The 20,152-nt window shown below is 47.2% G+C and overlaps 1 protein-coding gene across 1 annotated transcript in view; it reads left to right on the top strand.

Moving 5' to 3' along the window:
• Positions 1-656: 656 nt before the first annotated feature.
• LOC106607713 (midasin) overlaps positions 657-20,152 on the top strand; it is a 48,111-nt gene continuing 28,615 nt past the window's right edge. Inside the window, 42 exon segments of the mRNA XM_014204960.3 lie at positions 657-954; positions 1,323-1,549; positions 1,810-2,034; positions 2,256-2,363; positions 2,448-2,640; positions 2,837-3,046; positions 3,220-3,351; positions 3,484-3,587; positions 3,683-3,797; positions 3,997-4,190; positions 5,270-5,351; positions 5,858-5,953; positions 6,075-6,187; positions 8,389-8,537; positions 8,659-8,719; positions 8,850-9,064; positions 9,299-9,402; positions 9,555-9,699; positions 9,872-9,968; positions 10,077-10,190; positions 10,311-10,458; positions 10,568-10,675; positions 10,848-10,999; positions 11,699-11,877; positions 12,002-12,210; positions 13,800-13,946; positions 14,039-14,180; positions 14,332-14,466; positions 14,955-15,093; positions 15,302-15,440; positions 15,672-15,802; positions 16,005-16,143; positions 16,259-16,388; positions 16,622-16,879; positions 17,068-17,265; positions 17,488-17,696; positions 17,997-18,119; positions 18,270-18,467; positions 18,598-18,705; positions 19,212-19,400; positions 19,499-19,588; positions 19,763-20,026. Of these exon segments, the coding sequence (XP_014060435.3) occupies positions 859-954; positions 1,323-1,549; positions 1,810-2,034; positions 2,256-2,363; positions 2,448-2,640; positions 2,837-3,046; positions 3,220-3,351; positions 3,484-3,587; positions 3,683-3,797; positions 3,997-4,190; positions 5,270-5,351; positions 5,858-5,953; positions 6,075-6,187; positions 8,389-8,537; positions 8,659-8,719; positions 8,850-9,064; positions 9,299-9,402; positions 9,555-9,699; positions 9,872-9,968; positions 10,077-10,190; positions 10,311-10,458; positions 10,568-10,675; positions 10,848-10,999; positions 11,699-11,877; positions 12,002-12,210; positions 13,800-13,946; positions 14,039-14,180; positions 14,332-14,466; positions 14,955-15,093; positions 15,302-15,440; positions 15,672-15,802; positions 16,005-16,143; positions 16,259-16,388; positions 16,622-16,879; positions 17,068-17,265; positions 17,488-17,696; positions 17,997-18,119; positions 18,270-18,467; positions 18,598-18,705; positions 19,212-19,400; positions 19,499-19,588; positions 19,763-20,026 (6,315 nt within the window). The 5' untranslated portion in view covers positions 657-858.

Raw genomic sequence — 20,152 nt, 5'->3', positions numbered from 1 at the left:
TACTGTTATATTACTTTAGCTAGCGGACTGACACATCAAGCCAGCTAACGTTAGCTAGCTATGGGACCCACACAAACGTACCCATCTACAAACTCAAGACACGGAGGAACATTAAATCATGAAAAAACCTTGGAATGTGAATTTACAAAAAATATCTACTCACCATATGAAAATCGATTCAAAGAATGTTGTTTGGCATGTTATTTTGCTTTATCATCTGTTTACAGCCACTGTCGCGACAACCCAACAACCTTCTTCAGGGAGCAGGAAATAACGACATTTTCCCGCGGTCTCTGCAAGACACATGCAGCGCCTCTTCCGGGACTTTCAAGCGTTCAAAATAAAATTATTAAATCAAAGCAGCCTATTGTTTAGGCCAGACTCAATCAAAGCCAAAGTCAATAAAACACTTTCTAATCATAGGACACCACCGTTTCTGACCTCGAAAACGTTGTCATTAAATTGTGAATAATTTTTAATTGGGACCTCCCAGTAAATATATTTATAACTATGTCCTTGTTCTATCTGTGCTCTTGGGTGTCTTTTATGAAATTAATTTCGATTTTTCCAAAGCAAAAAGCATCTATCTCAAGTAGGTATGCCTGTCGCTTCCAATAGCGTCATCTAAGCGACATCATTTGGACAATCGACCGAACCGGAAGTGTTTCTGATTTACTCACATGTGGACTGGATTTTAACAGTAACGGGAACGTGCTTGCTGTGTTGTGATACAACCTAGACAGACAAGTGATGTACCTCACGATTTGGTCAACGACTAATATAATAACCCATTACAGTTTTTATCCATTCTCGTACATTTCGCTGTGGATTTCTCTGTCCTAAACGACAAATGGTACGATGGAAAATTTAGAATTGAGCCTGTCATCACTTGGTAGCATATCCAGACATATTGACAAAAGTCACAACGAACTCAGCAAGTATTTAACTAAACAGGTAAGATACATTTCTCCTTGACTTATTAAAACCATAGTGTCTGTAATATGTCTCTTTATCTGACTTATTGATAGGTGATGCATCCTATCTGTGCATATTCCACCATCTTATAAATGCATAGATTAGATGTCTTATTAACCATCCAAGAAATTGCACTACGCCTACACACCATCTTAATGAATGCAAATGTAACCCAATTACAATTGTTTTTTATCAGGACGCTATTTACATTACATTGATGGGTGTCCCTTGAGATTGGAGGGTATAGACTTAGCCAATGCTTGTCTACAGTTGCCTGGAATGTCCTAATGAATTCAATGTCAATCTTGACTTTCACCTGATATGTCTTTCTGTCTGTCTGTCTGCAGATATGGAGCCAGCAGGACAGACAGAGCATCCTGGCATGTTTGTCTCAGCTGCTGTTGGAGAAGGACTATACACTGCTGCTCGCCCGCCACCTCCGGCCGCTGATCCTGGACCTGCTGGAGAGGAACGCGCAGAGGATCAAAGCAGACGGCAGAATCAACCATGATCTCCACGAGCGCCTGTGTGTGGCGCTCAGCAAACTCCTCGGCGTCAGTCCCGACGCACAGGCGTAAGTAGTGAACCTTCTGTGATCTCTGACGTGACGAACACTTCAAAAACACGAGTTATCTTTTCTGTTCTCGTCTAAGTGCTTGAAGTGGCATGAAAAAGCTGCCAATACTCTATTTTTTTTACTGTACCAGAGTTGGTATTTTAGTGCTGGTATTCCTTATGAGGGGCTTGTACTCAAGCAGTAGAAAATTTACAGTACTACCGGCCCACTTCAACCACTACTTCCAAGCTGTTACACTCCCCTCTTTTCTTTCTCAGGTTTGCTGCGAGGTACTTCAACGATGCCCCTCCGGTGTTCCAGAGGCTCTTCTTCACCAGTGAAGAGTCCTCGTCTGTCCAGTACGGCCCCAGGAGGATGAAGCTGCGGGACCTAATGGGTGCTACCCTCCGCTTCCTCCAGAGTGACTGTGCCAAGTTCCGAGTCCTCTGGGACTGGAGTGCATGTGTTTCTCAACTGCTCACCAGCGACATCATGGTTCGAGGGTGAGTATCTACCTTGTCTACCGTTTTCACGGTGTCTATTCTCTCTCGGGCCTTGCGACAGGCTTGCGTCCTGTCCGGGGGGGTGTACTTGTACAGCAAGCTGCCTCGCACCTCGGAAACGGGCTGAATGCTTTGATTGATGCTTTTACAACCGTCTGTTTGTTGATGTGAAGTCAACTTGAAGATGCTAATAACGGTCGTCCGGATTCTTTCCCATGTAGTTACACTGCCCAGTGTCTGGCCCTGGTGTCCCACATGACTGACAATCAGAAAACCATTTTTTTGAGGAAGGTGCTGTCGAGTGACGAGATTCAGCACATGAAGATAAAGTAGGTTCATTTCTGTTTCTATTATTACAATCTGTTACGTTTTCAGCGTATAACCTTTGCTTGTATCGGTTTATAAACATCTAGGTCACTGGAGGAAACTCAGCAGTTTGAGGTAGAGAAGGCCCTGGTCCTGGCTAATCAGGGTACTGTGATGTGGCGCCAGGAGAAGGGGAACAAATTCACCCGGGGTCAGGTAGTGTCAGAAGACCTGTCCCAGACTGTGGTGGCTGTCTGTGGGGTGGTGCTACCTAGGATCGCCCCCAAACAGACAGAACAGGTAAGACTTCCTGTTGAAATTAAGGGGCCATTTCCTGGACACAGATTAAATCTAGTCCTAGACTAAAAAGTAAACTTAATAGGGAATCTCCATCAAATGCTTTATAGTTATGTTATTTGAAAAAGTGGATATGATATATGGTTCAAACAACATCGGTAGTGTTGATTTGATTCGTGGAAATATATGTAAAATCTAGGGTAACCTAAAGGATCTGGTGCTAGTGGATTCGACCTGTCGCAACCTGCGGAGACTGGCCATGGCAGTGGCATCCCAGAAGGCTGTTCTTCTGGAAGGGCCCATTGGATGTGGTAAAACTGCCCTGGTGGAGTTCTTGGCTGCCGTGACCGGACATACCAAAACACCAGAGATTCTCAAAGTCCAACTTGGGGATCAAACTGACAGCAAGGTAAGAGCAGTGATTTAATATAGGCGACCTATGAAATCATTTTCGGGTATCAGTCCATATAGAGGGAGAGTCCAATGACACTGGTATGACCTCAACCTCTGAGAGCTTTCGAAAGTTTTTTTTAATGGTTGCAAATAGGAATTGTCTAATCTCTTTGCTGTCTTTTTTTGCAGCTGTTGCTCGGGATGTATCGCTGCACTGATATCCCTGGGAAGTTTGTGTGGCAGCCAGGCACGCTGACACAGGCTGTCTCTAAAGGACACTGGATCCTGTTGGAGGACATTGACCATGCTCCTCTAGATGTGGTGGGTATTTGCACACCTGAATCACACATGGAATTACATGAATTACACTTGTACAGTTATTACTGTAGTAGTGGGTTCAAGACTAGAAGGTATTTTCTAGCATGTCATCCCATGAGTTTGTATGCTTTGCAGATATCTGTACTCCTTCCCTTGATGGAGAATAAAAAGCTGATGATCCCAGGACGGGAGGACTGCGTTGAAGTGGCCCCAGGCTTCCAATTCTTTGCTACGAGAAGGTAAGAATATGATTATATGTGGCCCACGTGTGACTCTATACATGTCATCCTCTTTTTAAACACAGAAACTAACTGATGTTTGTGTTTGTTTGTAGGATGTTCCACAGTGCCGGAGGTTGGTACAGACCACAGAACACCCACGCAGCTCTCTTGGACAAGTACTGGACTAAACTGCAGATGGGAAATATGGCACGAGAGGAACTGAAGAAGGTGAGACGACTGAGGACCTGATCAAATGGAGTCCACATTGATTTCCTGTAGTTTTATATTTTGACCCTTGTATCAAGCGTAGTTTCTGTCGCAGGATGTACTACGGTACCCATAATGCTCAGTACACTGATTCCGTTGAACCTTACTAAACTAAAGAAGTCCCTGAAGCTACCAGTAGTGTTATTCTTTGTCTGTGCAGGTTCTGGTGAACAGGTACCCTAACCTGACGGTTGTTGTGGAGCGCCTCCTGGATATTTACTGCCAGCTGACTGGAGAGAGTCATCCTGACCCGGTGGCACTGGGCCACACAGACAGCCTGCAGCCCCCAGAGGTGTCCCATCACAGGCTGGAAGGCAAGACCACGTCCCTTGAGGGGAGGGGACTGTCCCTGAGGTAATGCCCAGTAACATGCTCTCATTTTTAGCTCTCGAGATTTTGAGAACTGGTACACGTTGAAGCCGGGGAAAAAACGGTTAAAGGAAAGATCTACCCATTTTGAATGTTTAAAAAAAATTAATTGTTTTGGTGCATCTCTGACCGATGTTCTGAGCTTCTTCCCTTCAAATAATGCAAAACATGTCATACTGGCTGTATTTCTGCCTGCTTAAGCAGCTAGCTCAGAAACACATGAAAACCTGAAATTACCCCATTCAAAATGGGTGAATATTTCCTTTAAGCTTCATTTTATACTTTGTAGCTACTTACATTTAGTTACATTTCTTGTAGCAATGGATTTAACCAATCACAGCTAACAATGCCAACCCTCAAAGGTGTTTACACCAATCTTTTTTCCCCTGCTCTGAAAGATGACACAGTCCATCTGTCTATATGCCGCTGTTAGCTCATGAACTTGTGATAAACTCATTGTCATAAGTCCCTAGCTATTCAGTCCCCCCCCATCATATAGCATCAAACCCAGCCAGCCCCATCCCTCCCACCACGTGTCCCAGAGCAGAGGAAGGTTGTGTGGTTCACATTTTGCTCTGTTGTGGCCTATTGGGAGATGAGATGACCAGCCAGCCCTCAGGACTTTAATTAGCTTTCCACTGGGTGCTGCTGCCTGCGCTCCATGGCCCATCGATTGGCCCCGTCTTTCTATAGAGCTTGTTTCACTAATGCTAGACGTCAAACCAGGACAGCCCTTATCATTAGATAACTAGTTCAAACCTGACCCCCCTCATTTGTAGGAGTTCACTCGTTGTTGGCAGCACGCTTTTCCATACGGCCTCTGTGGCCCTCTTCAATGTTGTATATGGTTTAGCTGCATGGATCAATGCAATTAACTTACATACTGAATGTATTTTTTCATTTGCAAAACTTAGCCTGGCCCTAGATCTGTATCTAGCCTGCTCCTAGATCTGTATCTAGCCTGCTCCTAGATCTGTATCTAGCCTGCTCCTAGATCTGAATGTCCTTAAGCCAACTCCTCTATCATTGTCATATTTATGTAACCTCGACACTATATTTTACAGAGACCTGCTGAAATGGTGTGATAGGATCAGCAGTAACTTTGACAGCACCTCGTCTGCCACCGCTCAACATGTCTTTCTGGAGGTAAGCCTCGAGTCACAGCACAGGCTGGCATTGCAATGTTATCGCCCACCTGCCATATTTACTTAGCTAATGAAGCTTTCTGGCTTGAACCGGCTTAAATCGGAGATCGTTATTCACCACTGTTCATTGGGCATTCTGTAACTTAGAACTCTGTGTGGAACTGAGGAGTTCTAGAGACTGGTAAGATTATAACCCAATCTTGGTTCGGAAAGAAAATCCTGCAGCTGCGCTAGCACTCGATGTCTTTAACACTTTGTCATAGCTGTTTCGGGTTAGCCTCGTGAACCAGAATGTGCTGCTGATCAGGATGGTTGAGCAAGGCTAGTTTAGGATAGACTATGGATAGATTCATTGGCATAGCACAATGTATCTTTGAATGGAAAAATCAATGTAGCTGTAACGGTCTCAGAAACATTTAACAGTTTGACTGCCCCCCCCCCCCCCCCCCCCCCTCCACCACACCGCTCTTCTTTACTGTACTGTTTTGTGGCTTTCCCCCCTTTTAGGCCCTAGACTGCTTCACGGCCATGCTATCCCGACCAGAGAGTAGGCTACGCATGGCTGAGGTCATCGGCAGCAAGCTCAACATCTCCAAAGAGAAGGTAAGTGCAGCACCACTGGAAATGACGGGCCACTGCCCGACAAGGTGGGCCATTTGGGACTCAGACATTGTGACTGTTTGTTTGTTGTTGACTGTTGACGTGATGGTCGTGTGCCCCTCAGGCCGCACATTTCTGCCAGATGTACAAGCCTGGCATCTCTGGGACGGAGTCGGAGGCCTTGGTGGGCAGAGTGACCCTGGAACGGAAGCAGAACGAAGTGGTCCGCATCTGCAAGTAAGTCAGCAAACTGTGTGACCTAAAATAACATTTGGTGGCATCTGATGCATCCCGATTTGTTTAAGCCAGTGAAGTAGCCGGCCGCCTAAGGGTTAGTAGTCAGTTATTTGGCTGGCAGCTGGGGCTTATGGAACGCACTGGGTCAGGCTGCCAGCCCTGTCAGTATGTGCACGTAATCTCTCTGTTTTACACAATATAGTCACTGTGCCAGGCCAAACACTTACCCAAGCTGGGGAACAGCCAAGTAGACTCCCCGCTGGTTGATGGAATCCACTTTTAATTGATCCCTACAGATGTCGGATCTTAACGTGATCACGCTTTTGTTGCCGAGAATTTTCCTGCTGCATCAGAGAATTCAAATGAGCCTGTTGAGTCCCTGGAAAAAGTGTCAGTGTGGGTTCGATTCCGGCCCACACCCTTCTGGCACAAATAACTAAATTGCCCTGATTTACTTGATTTATTTACACCTTTCAAATATGGACAGTCCAGGGATATTTTACCCCCCCCGATCCTGCTAAGAAATGACCACGCCAGACACTTTTGGATAACAGAAATAGGAAACATGTTGGCTACACCAACGTTAGTTTCCATTCACGCAGTGTCGGGTAAATTGTCACAGTAGGAAATCTATTACGTATTGACGTTTTAACAAGCTGGCGATGGTTGCAATAGATCCCTTGTTATTTGATTATATTCCAATAGGTTCCATTCTGTAGGCTCGGGGCTCTCCAATCCCATTCCTGTAGAGCTACCCTCCTGTTAGTTACAACTGGGGTTGGATTGAAAACCAACTTCATTCAGTCGGAGCGAAAACCAATAGGACGGTAGCTCTCCAGGAACATGGTTGGCGAGCCCTGTGTTAACCTATCACATATTGAAAGGTGTAAAAAAAAAAAAAAAAAAAAACGATAATAAGCTAGTTGATGAGCTGATTGGGCCATCAGTTGATTGACAGATGTAGTGGTACTGTAGAACGCTAACATTTCCTCCAGTGTGGATGCTCGTCCACGTTTCGTAGTCTATGTATCATTTGTCAATATAGTTTTGGTCTTAGGCGTGGAGTGAAAGCCTGTATTAATGTTTCGTAACGCTGTCAAGATGTTTATGCACTTGAGCCTATCCTAAGACGATTTTGTTGAGCTGAAGCATTTTTCTTTGTGCAAATTATTAGAATATTCGTTTTACTTCTTAAATGAATGCTATTTACTTGTAGGCCTAATGTATGCCGCACTATATCGCCCAGCGCTGGGCGCGAACTCGCAGTTGGAGCGCGCTGCTTAGACCACAATGCTACGGCAGGCAGTAAGAATACCGATGGAACGTGGGAGCGTCGTTTTTTTTGATCATTTTGTTTTAAGCGTTCCCCAAACCACAGATCCAACCATAACCACTCGGAATGAATGCCTAAACTGTTAACCTTTTCGAGTTGTTTCTGTTTTAACCCTGTAACCACGCGGAATTAATGCGTCAAAAATAGACCTTCATCCACGAGTCAAAGGGCAGTGGGCCGGATTCGAACCTACGCCGACTCTGGCATATGTGTGCCAGGGTCAGTGGCTGTAACCAGACATGCACTGAGGAAACTGTTCATTTATTCTGCCTGTTGCTTGCCTTCAACATACAGTACCAGTCAAAAGTTTGGACCCACCTACTCATTCAAGGGTTTTTCTTTATTTGTCCTATTTTCTACATTGTAGAATAATAGTGAAGACATCAAAGCTATGAAATAACACATATGGAGTCATGTAGTAACCAAATTCTAAATATTTCTTCAGATATTCAAATCCTCCCGCTGAAGGATTATTTTCCTTCCGCTGAAGGATTATTTTCCTCCTGCGGCGAAAGGGGTCAAGTTAAGATCCCGACATCTTTAACGACACACTATGATAAACCAGCAAATATTCCAAGCCTCCGCCTATGACTAAAAACATGTGGATTCTTCCTTTCCAAACCTGTCAGATCTATTGTACCCGGCTCTAAATCCCGAAGAAAGCAAATGCACATTTTGTTTTTGAAAGGCATTTGCTAAATAGAAATACAATTGGCAATTTCCGCAATAAGATAGCATAGGCCTAATTGTGGATTTCATGTGTCATTAGGTCTTTTGACCTTGTTTTATGCATTTGCATGTTGAAAGCATTCTAGGCAAAACTTGAGTGAAAGCATAACCTAACCTATATGTGCCTCCATGTGTACAGCGAGAAGCAGACATTTGCTGCCACGCGACCCTCTGCGGTGCTTTTGGAACAGCTAGCTGTGTGTGTTACCAAGGGGGAACCCATCCTCCTGGTTGGTGAGACGGGCACGGGCAAGACGTCCACTGTGCAGTACCTGGCTGGACTCACTGGTGAGACACACAACACTGCCAGGAAGCTCCTCTCAGACAACATGGTACAATGGGAACCCACTAACCACCACTTCTGTTCGCCTCCTGTCCTCGCTCCCTCTCCTCTCTCCTCTCTCTCCAGGACACAGGTTACGGGTGGTGAATATGAACCAGCAGAGCGACACAGCTGACCTGCTAGGAGGGTAAGTGAATTACAACAGAAGACCTAGCTAGTCCTTTTCTTATATGACCTTTCACCTATACCGGCATATTCAGACTGGGAAAATGCCTGTGTTGGTACTGAGTATCCATATTCTCTTCCCCGATCTGCAGGTATAAACCAGTGGACCACAAGCTGATCCTGCTGCCCCTGCGTGAGGCCTTCGAGGACGTGTTCTCCCAGACGTACTCCCGCAAGCAGAACCTGACCTTCCTGGGCCACGTGCAGACCTGCTTCAGGGGCAAGCGCTGGCCGGACCTGCTCAAGCTCATGGACCACGTCTGCAAGTCGGCCCTCGGCAAGTCGGAGCTGCAGGAGAAGAACAATGGTACCGTCACCCACTTTTTAGATGTTGTCTGTGTCCTAAGTGGCACCCTATTCCCTTGGGGATCTGGTCGAAAGTAGTGCACTATTTAGAGAATAGGGAGCCATTTGGGGAACTACGACAGAAGTACCTTAAACCCCTCTCATCTTGAATAGCTTAGCCGTACTCTCACTGTGACAGCGACGTGAGCGTTGCCTCAGGCTATTCTCACTGTGTGGTTTTGTGTGTCTCCTCCAGCTGCCTTGCTGCAGGACCAGTGGGAAGCCCTGGCTGTGAGGCTGGCTCAAACCCAGCAGCAGATCAGAGCCTGTGAGACCACACTGGTCTTTGCCTTTGTGGAGGTAATGGCTTACCTAAAGCCTCTCCTTTCTTACACACACACACACACACACACACACACACACACACACACACACACACACGCGCTACACATCCCTGTTGCTCACCAACCTGTTATTATGATGCTAAACTCTGTGTGTCTATCTTTCTACAGGGGACTCTGGCCCAGGCGGTGAAGAAAGGAGAGTGGATCCTGCTGGATGAGATGAACCTGGCTGCAGCAGAGACCCTGGAGTGTCTGAGTGGTCTGCTGGAGGGCACCGCCGGCTCTCTGGTGCTGCTGGACCGCGGAGACACTGGTGAGGCTCCCACCGCTCTCCGTAGCATGTTATGACATGTTATATATTACATGTAATAAATGACTTATTATTCTCATGATTTTGGTCATAAAGTTATTAGTTGATCATGACCTTGGAAATCACTTTGATGCTGACCAGAATAAAACTCCACCTTTTTTTTGTTGTTGCACAGAGCCCCTGGTTCGCCATCCAGACTTCCGTCTCTTTGCCTGCATGAACCCAGCGACTGACGTGGGGAAGAGGAACCTGCCCCTGGGCATCAGAAACAGGTGGGAACAAGAGAGAACCAGGCCTGGTGTGGGCCTGAAATGTCTTTAACTTACCGACAACCCCTACTAATGGTGGTTTGACTTTGTAACCGTTGTCTTTTTCCCCAGGTTCACTGAGCTGTATGTGGAAGAGCTGGAGAACGAGGGAGACCTGCTCATCCTGGTGTCTGACTACCTGAAAGGATTGAACCCTAGTAAAAACGTCATCAACGGCATCATAAGGTCAGGGGTCAGAACACTGTCGTAGCCATCACGTGGCTCATGAAGTTCCCGCAAAATCACGTTGAATGTCATGTCATATTGATTGCTGACTTGATTGATTGGATCATTTTGTCGATGCAGCTTTTACCTGGCGGTGCGTAAAGAGGCGACCTCCAAGCTGGTGGATGGGACAGGACACCATCCCCACTACAGCCTGCGTACCCTCTGCAGGGCTCTGAAGTACGTGGCAGCCAACCCCTGCCACAGCGTCCAGCGCTCTCTCTACGAGGTAGGAGGCCAAAGGCTGTGTCACTGTTGATATCCTCAGTAACGTCATTGATTTAGATGGGACCATAGGTTCAGATGTCACCAGATTCTCCATTGGTGTCTTTCTCCAGGGCTTCTGTCTGAGTTTCCTCACCCAGCTGGACCGCAGCTCCCATCCCATGGTCCAGAAACTGGTGTGTCAACACATCATGGGCGGAAACGTCAGGTGTCTGAAGCAGGTAAAACAGCAGTCCCGTACAATGACTAATTAGGTCCGAAGACATTTATGCAATGCCGATTTCTGAGTGTTTTGAACATTTTTAAAGGCACAATCTGGGGTCATTTCAAGTGCTTAATTAATCATGAGTTCACGAGTGAGCCGCGTCTCCTGATCTGTGTGTTTTCCCCCAGCCCATCCCGGAGCCCACTGGGCGACCCTGCATCCAGATGGAAGGCTACTGGGTTTCCCAGGGGGAGATGGAGCCAGCCCTGGACCCCAGCTACATTCTGACCACCTCCGTCAAGCTCAACCTGCGTGACCTGGCCAGGGTGGTGTCCGCCGGGTAGGCAAACTGACCTGCTGCCGTCAATCAACCTAGTCAATATCCGTGGAGCCCAGAACCATTTATTTAGTTGGGCCAATGACGTTTCTGCGTTGTGATGCGTTTACGTGACACGTCAACGTTCTATGGCAGCCATGTTATCTCCGCATTTAACATTACATGGGGGATATTAGGAAAAAAGTCCTATAAAACTGATGGCTCTGGAAGAGCCTGGTCATAGTAGCCACTATCTGACAGCTGTATTCAGGGTTGATTCTGTTTCTTTAAAGGGAAATTGTGTTGTCAACCTGAGCGTCACACGAGTTGTGTTAGCGAAACATTCGTTGCGTCATCACTCGCTGCTGCCATAAAGACGACATGGCTGGTTTTCACACGTCGTTGCGTGTTTCCATGCCCACACCGAACGGGTCAATCGTCCCCCCACTAAGTGCTTGATTGTTTCTCTGCCCTTCATTAATTCGGTCCTCTCTGGACACATGGGCTTGCATCCCAGATGGCACCCTGTTCCCTACGTAGTGCGCTACTTCTGACCAAAACCCTAGGCGCCATTTGGGACACGGCCATGGCCTCTACACTCGAGGCCAAGGAAAATCAATCAACTCCTCTTCCACGAATTGCGCAGTGGGACACGGCTACAAACAGACGGTACCAAAAGCCAGTAGAAGTGTTGTGTTGATGTGTTTCTGTTTTGTTCTTCAGGAGCCACCCGGTCCTGATCCAAGGAGAGACCTCGGTGGGAAAGACCAGCCTGATCAGGTGGATAGCGGCCGCCACGGGGAACCAGTGTGTGAGGATCAACAACCACGAGCACACAGACATCCAGGAGTACATCGGCTGCTACTCCTCTGACGGCAGGGGCAAGCTGGTCTTCAAAGAGGGTACGGCCAGTTCCATGCTGTAGCCCTGCAGTGTCTCACACAGCCTGTAGTAAACACTCTGTTCATGATTACGGTGTAATGTCGTGTGTGTGTGTGTGTCTCTCTGTGTTTGCTTCCCCTACAGGCGTTCTGATTGACGCCATGAGAAAAGGCTACTGGATCATTTTAGATGAATTGAACTTGGCCCCTACAGACGTCCTGGAGGCCCTGAACAGACTGCTGGACGACAACAGGGAGCTGTTTGTCGCAGAGACACAGGAAGTGGTCAAAGCTCATCCCCGATTCATGCTGTTCGCTACCCAGAATCCTCCTGGTTTCTACGGAGGCAGAAAGGTACGCGTCACTCAGGCCATAGTGGGATATTAAGATTCAGTTGGGATAGTGTAGTTTGGTTATTTCAAGCAAGCACACAGAGTACGATGTGATCTCTCCCTTAAGAGAGTCAAAGTGGGATAGTGATAGTGTAGCAGTGTTAATTTCATCAACAAAAATTGTGACAAGAATATTTGTCAAACACACTTTTTTTGTGGCAATTGACAAGACTATAACTGAGTAAATAGACCCAGAAAAAACTTTAACTAAACAAAATAGATTTTGATTTCCGTTGGCTAAAAGGAGATGAGTCAAAATTGTCTCTAACTAAAATCTAACTACTAAGTAGACTAGACAATAGTTTTTAGAGCGATTGAGAGCTTCTCAGTGATAAGCACAATATTAATATTAGCAGCCCTGATGTGGAGCGCAGTTTTGTTCAGCAGTGAGAAGGACACGGCCACACCTGGTACACACAGCCTGCTGTACATCAGCTGGTGAGCTGCGGAGGAGCAAGCGAGGAGTGTGGGCAGACAGGCTCCGCCTCCGATTATACACATCGCCAGGCGACTCTCTTGCTTCCGCGTAGCTAACCAATCACCTCCAGGCTTCTAGTTAACTACCCTTTCGCCGGGTTAAGAAACACAAGCTGCTTTACAAAATTCAAAACAATAGCAGCATTGAGTTTAATAGTAAAACAACAGTGCAGCTATGTTTTTCTCTCCCTTGAGTATAGAAAAGTAGGCGGTCTTTTGTAATTTGTAGTCTCGCTCAACCCTCCCACTTTCCCCAGTGATTTTCATAGCCAGGTTATGCAGCCAAATCTCCCTCTTTTCCTCCGAGAAAACATCTTGATTCTATCCCTTAGGCTAATTCTAGCCCGTAGGCTAACCCAAGGCGCTTTCAGCAGGACGCAACGTTTTGGAATGTTCAGATAGCATATTTCTATCTAGAACAAACATGCCTTTCTGACACGTTGAATACGGAACAACTTTGGCTCTATTCATGGGATTTCTATCTGCAACGTTTGAGGATATTTTGCAAAGAACGTGGCCCTGGTAACATTACCAATAGCCTACATGAAAACATTTAGTGGCACAAAAATAAAGGAAAAGGGATAGCAAGCTATTTATTGACTAAATCCCTCTAGCCACTTCACTATATCTGACTGGGTAAATCACTTTCTCGAGCACTGGGACTTCAGCGATAGGGACTCGTGACTCGACCGACCATTGGTGACTCGGACTCGATTACAGGGGACACTCTTGCTCTCCACTCTCTTCTGTGTGTCCTTGTTTGTTTTGTATGTAATGTGCAGTATCTAAGCTGAATTCGGGAATATATCATTCTTATATATGTTAGTCATATTTCTGCTGTTGGGACGAGAATAGGATGTTATGCAGTTGGACAAGGCTATGACAAGGCTATGTATGTTCGCGTACATGGAATAACTAGACTAAATCATTCTTGAAACGACATGATATTTTAGTCAGAATGACGTAAGACTGGACCAAATCTCAAAAAAAAAAAAAAGTGTCAAAAACAAACGCTGCGGTGTAGTTTGACAGGCCGAGTCCCATTGATTGCAATGTAATCTTACCGCCCGTCAGGTGCTGTCCAGGGCCTTCAGGAATCGCTTTGTGGAGCTTCACTTTGACGAGTTGCCCAGTGACGAGCTAGAGACCATCCTCTGCCAGAGATGTAGTCTCCCTCCGTCCTACTGCTCCAAGCTGGTCAAGGTCATGCAGGATCTCCAGGTGAGTGTCACATATTTGACCTCCCTTTCACATGCTAACTCATTGCTTTTGGCATTAAGGTAATGCTGTTGTGTGTGTGTGTGTGTGTGTAGTCTCTTCGCAGGGGATCCACAGTGTTTGCTGGGAAACATGGCTTCATCACCCTGAGAGATCTGTTCCGCTGGGCCGACCGCTATCGGCTGGAGGAGCAGACAGACGCCTCCCGCGATTGGCTGCAGCATTTAGCTGATGATGGTAAGGCCCAATCGAATCACACCCCTATCTTACGCAAAATGCACATTTTCGTTTTTTGTCTCTTGCTTTTTCCGTGCCTTTGGGGGGGGGGATTGTGTCGATGACACATCCACTTCATATAATGTAATCAAACGCTGTCTCTCTCTCTCAGGGTTCATGCTGCTGGCTGGGCGAGTGAGGAAGCCAGAGGAGGCCGCCACCATCCAGTCTATCCTGGAGAAACACTTCAAGAGGACGGTGAACCCTGACAACCTGTTCTCAGAGGAGCAGCTCACCACCCAGTTTAGTGAGTAGAGCAGAGCCTGGTTCACACAGACAACAATTGAACCACAACCCAACGGAGTGCATGACCCTGTTCGTTCACAGCCAATTCATATTGGAGGAGAGTGTCAACGACACAGGAAAGCATTCAACTAAAACTATCATGTCAAAAGTGCAGAATGTGGTATGGAGAATGTTTAATATAAAGGTGGTGTCCTGTGAGTGCATGTAAGAGGACCCACAAATTACCCACGGTTGTACGTACTCAATATGTACTTCAGGGTGTACTTCAAGGTGTGTATATCACTGTTCTCCATTATTTGGGGACAATAGTGTGTGAACATGAAAATTGAGTGTGAAGTGTATGGAATGTGGGTCACGTGGCGTTGTCCTTCTCAACTGGAATGACACCCGCTCCCTTTGCGTAACGTACCCCAATGATTTCAATCAAGTTGAGTAGGCCAAATTTTGTTTTTATCGGTCAGTGTGTGATAGGGTTATTGTGATTGGCAGGTCCGTCCGTGGACAGCATCGCGGGAGTGCCTGAGGAGTTCCGTCACGTGGTGTGGACGCGGGGGATGAGGAGACTGGCCGTGCTGGTGGGACGGGCCCTGCGTTTCGGGGAGTCTGTTCTGTTGGTGGGAGACACTGGGTACGATTCATACGGAGTCCCTGATTGTCCATTTGAATTAGAAATATAATTTCCAAAGCAAGCATGGTAAAGTGAATGGCTCAGTAGTACCTACAGAACGACAAATCTCTGTGTCTACATATCCGGAGGCCACTGCATTACAGTATTAGCCTCCAGAATGACAGATCAGTTAGGACGTAAGTTTTTCTCTCCCCCCCCCCCCCCCCAGGTGCGGTAAGACCACTATCTGCCAGCTCTTTGCTGCGCTGGCCGGACAGAAGTTCTTCTCCCTCAACTGTCACCTGCACATGGAGACGTCTGACTTCCTGGGCGGCCTGCGCCCTGTCAGACACACTGGGACGCAGCAGGTAGATGGATACTACACTGATATTGGGCACAATCTAAATGAACTATGAACGTATAAGGCTTAATGAAGCCATCATAAACTCTTCGTATGGCATTTTTAACTTATTAATTGAGGTAAAAAAATAAATGAAATAAAGTGATGCTGTATTGGTAAAGATAATGCAGTCACAAATGATAATGCAACAGATAATGCAGTCCCACTGACCCCCTCCTGTCGTTGTGTGTTGGTACAGGCGGACGCTGAGGACGGCAGGTTGTTTGAGTGGCACGACGGGCCCCTGGTCCTGGCCATGAGAGAGGGAGGGGTGTTCCTCATGGACGAGATCTCCCTGGCTGACGACTCTGTGTTGGAGAGACTCAACAGGTACACACCCTGACTATGTTCCAGTATCGGCACTAGTATACGACTTAGAATCCTTCCCCAATACACGACTTCATTCTAAATGGAATGCTAGTGTGGATATGGGAATAGAGCCGCTTCCTCACAAGAATTAGCGTATAGCACTTCATTAGATAGCATTGACCCTCTCTGACCCTGCTCTCTGATTGCTCTCTGATTGGCTCAGTGTCCTAGAGACGGAGAAGTCTCTGGTGCTGGCAGAGAAAGGAAGTGGCGACGACGACGACGTGGAGGTGATTACAGCAGGGCAGAACTTCCGCCTGGTAGCCACAATGAACCCTGGGGGAGACTTCGGGAAGAAGGAGGTGAACAGTCTATATTCTATTATTTTCTAACTCTGCCTGTAAAGGACCACAAGCACGTTTGTTTGTTAGGTGAACGATCAGTCCAACTTGTTAACATTTCTCTGCGTGTGTCCAGCTCTCACCTGCGCTGAGGAACAGGTTCACAGAGATCTGGTGCCCCCAGAGCAACAGCCGCAGTGACCTGGTGCAGATCATCCAGCACAACCTGAGGACTGGCCTCTCATTGGACGATAGCGACCAACAAGGTACTCCTCTCCTCCACACACCACAGACATAATACAGCTATTCATCTAGGAGTACCGTTTGGTAGGCTAGAATAGTCTGACCGCATATTTTATATGGTCTTCTCCAGTTTTTGTTGTGCTTTGCTTCAAATGTGTTGCACCCTCTGTGTTAATTTGGCGCCAGTACTTTCAATATCCGTTTTACTTCCTTTTTGTGGCCATCTCTCACCATGACCCTTTGACCCCCAACCCAGGAGGACACATCGCCGAGCTCATGCTGGACTTCATCGACTGGCTGACCGACCAGGACTTTGGGCGGCGCTGCATGGTCAGCGTCAGGGACATCCTGTCCTGGGTCAACTTCCTCAACCTGGTGTGTGAGCGAGACGCCGACGGCTTCATGACCATGGGGGACGAGGGCGAGGAGGAGGCCGAGTGGGATCTCCGGCTGGACACGGTCACTGCCTTCATCCACGCAGCGTGCCTGGTCTACGTGGACGGCATCGGCTCAGGTCAGACACCGGGGTGCAGACTGTTGTTGACGTGTGGAATTACAACAGCAAATGATCCATTGCCAGATTTAGTTTTGCTTATGTATGGCTAGAGTACACAGCACGTGGAAGACGCTGGCTGCTGTTGTGAGAGGCTTAGTAACTACTAGAATCGTTCAATCTCACGCGTCCCTCCTATGATGTCACAGGGACCACGGCGTCTGCTGCGGAGAACGCCCTGGTGGCGCGCAGGGCCTGTCTGAGCTTCCTGCGTACCAAACTGGGTGGGATCACCAAGCTGGACCAGGAGATGCTAGACGCGCTGAGGGTCTACGACACCAGCCTGTCCAGGGAGCCCCATTGGGGGGACGACTTCTTTGGCATCGACCCCTTCTACATCCCCTCAGGTTGGGGACACTTTGATCCTAGACGAGAGCATGGGCCATTGGTCAAAAGTAGTACGCTATATAGGGTGCCATAGGAAGCAAGACCGGAGCGTTTGGTTTAATGGACCTGTTTTTGTAAAACATCCTGCAGTTTCTGTGTGTCGTTGGCGATGAATGCGTTTACCTTTTTCGTTGATTTTGTTTCCTTTTTCCATCCGTTTTTCGTCCTTTTATTCTGATCAGGCCCGGAGAGGGAGAGCAGAAGCCTGACTGACTATGCCATAGCCGCAGGCACCACAGCGGTCAACGCCCAGAGGCTCCTACGGGCCCTGAAGCTGCAGAGACCTGTGCTGCTGGAGGGCTCCCCTGGAGTGGGCAAGACCAGCCTGGTGGCCGCCCTGGCAAAGGCTTCTGGGAACCACCTGGTCAGGATCAACCTCTCCGAGCAGACTGTAAGACGCTGTTCACTAACTTTCACTGGGGCTCTTGTGTTAATATAGAAGGCTTTACTATGATTATGCCAATTTCAAATGTCACATAAAGTTTCTGGATTCATATTTTGTATATGTGTATACTATATAGTATTATTATGTCATTCCTGAACTATCAACTTCAGGTACATGTTGTCATATCGTTGTACTGGTATAAATTTATGAGATTGTGAAATTAAATGAGCAAGGAATTAACAACACAGTAATGGACAAGTGGAAGAACTTTTAACCTATGTACGATGTCATATCCTTTCCTGACAGGATGTGACAGACCTGTTTGGGACAGACCTGCCTGTGGAGGGAGGAAAAGGCGGAGAGTTTGCATGGCGGGATGGCCCTCTCCTGGCTGGACTGAAGGCTGGACACTGGATTGTCCTGGATGAGGTGGGGGGCTCTCACTGTTTTTTGTTATTAACTCCCCAGCAAATAGACATTTGTATAAACTTACTCGAATTTGTGTTGTTTTAGGTGATTATAAATGAAATGTTTCGGAGAAGAATGCGATTTTTATGACACGTCTATTTTTCTGTGTAGTTAAACTTGGCATCACAGTCAGTCCTGGAGGGGTTAAACGCCTGCTTTGACCACCGTGCTGAGATCTACATCCCAGAGCTGGGCATGAGCTTCCAGGTACAACACGAGAAGACCAAGATCTTTGGCTGCCAGAACCCCTTTACTCAAGGAGGGGGGCGCAAGGGCCTGCCCAAATCCTTCCTCAACAGATTCACTCAGGTAAGTGATTAAAGAGCCGGTGTTTTAGATATATTATGTAATGATACGTTGAATAAATATTATGGTTGTTTTTGAATATATTGTAGTCATTTGGGGGGGGAATAAACAGACATTTCACATATTTTCTCAGGTGTTTGTGGATCAACTGACCAGTGAGGACATGGAATTCATAGGAGACTCAATCTTCCCGAACATTGACAATCAGATCATCTCTAAAATGGTGCAGTTCAACAACCGGGTAGGTAGAGCCGTCCTGTTACACCGACTCCCCATTCAGTCCTTTTCAACTCTTTGTTATTCTGGCTCTCTGTGACCGTTGGGGAGGTGACATGTGTCCATATTTGACCTCGCGGCCAAGGACAATGCCCGCCAGCCTGTAGAGCTGCGGCCGATGTTCCTCACATTCAGTGCCATTAGTGCGCGGCGAAGTGACCAAAAAACACGTTGTCCTTGTCAAATGGGTCACTGTAGTCATCTGATTTTATGTTGAGGACTTGTTTGATAGAGAATCAATTCTGTTTTTGTTTTTTCCACCTGTAATGTCATGAAGTAACTGAGCCCCCCCCCCCCCCCCCCCATTTCTTTGTTGGCCACCATATTTCTCATAGTCCGTTTTTGCTGTCTTAAACACCATTTTGTCCAGCCACTCATATTCCTTAACTCTGTTCCCCTAAAAAAACGCAGTAAAAAGAAAGATTTCTGTTTTAATGGACAAAGTTGTATTGCATTCTTATTTTCTCACAGCTGGTCCATGAGGTGTCTGTGGAGAGGAAGTGGGGTCAGAGAGGAGGCCCCTGGGAGTTCAACCTGCGTGACATGTTCCGCTGGTGTCAGCTGATGCAGGCCGACCAATCGCCAGGGTTCTTCAACCCGGGTCAGCATGTGGGGTTGGTGTACGCTGATAGGATGAGGACCGAGGCAGACAAAGCCCAGGTATGTAGACTACAACTCCTGTACATATGTAGCACCTTTACTCGGTGGGTTTGTGTTCAAACTTCCTTTTTTATCTCTTGACGTGTTTTTGTCTTCAGGTGCTGTCTGTGTTCAGGAAGGTGTTTGGTGAGGACTTTGAGCCTTACACCGGATCAAGACAATTCCACATCACTCCACTCAATCTGCAGGTCAGCCATGTTGCGAACTCCATCCAATTTTCAGTTGAAATATATTATTATTATTGGAAGATATTATCAAGAAATGTTTTGATTGTACTGATGAAATGGTGTCGTTCAGAGCTAATTATCGAGAAAGTGAATTGACCCTCTTCTCTGTCCTCCTCCTCTCTCCCTCTCATCCAGGTGGGCTTCTCTGTGCTCCAGCGTAGCGGAGGTGCCCCTGTGGCCCTGGACCCTCCTCTGTCCATCACCCACCAGGCACTGCGGCCCCTGGAGTCCCTGATGAAGTGTGTGGAGATGGGCTGGATGGCGGTGCTGGTGGGCCCCACGGCCAGCGGGAAGACCAGCCTGGTGCGCCTCCTGGCCCTGCTCACCGGACACCGCCTCCGCGTCATGGCCATGAACAGCGCCATGGACACCACCGAGCTGCTGGGAGGGTTCGAGCAGGTAACCAATCACAGAGAGACTTTTGAGAGGATCAGTTTGAGCAAGGCGACGAGCAGAGTAGTTATGTAATCAAGACACCTAATGAGTAGTAATTAGGAATACAAGGTGATTTGTAGATCAGTGATT

This window comes from Salmo salar, chromosome 06, assembly GCF_965601325.2.
Source record: "Salmo salar chromosome 06, fSalSal1, whole genome shotgun sequence".
In the NCBI taxonomy this organism is placed as follows: domain Eukaryota; kingdom Metazoa; phylum Chordata; class Actinopteri; order Salmoniformes; family Salmonidae; genus Salmo; species Salmo salar.
Note: the sequence above shows the minus strand (reverse complement) of the source record. Positions and strands in the feature narration are given on the sequence as shown.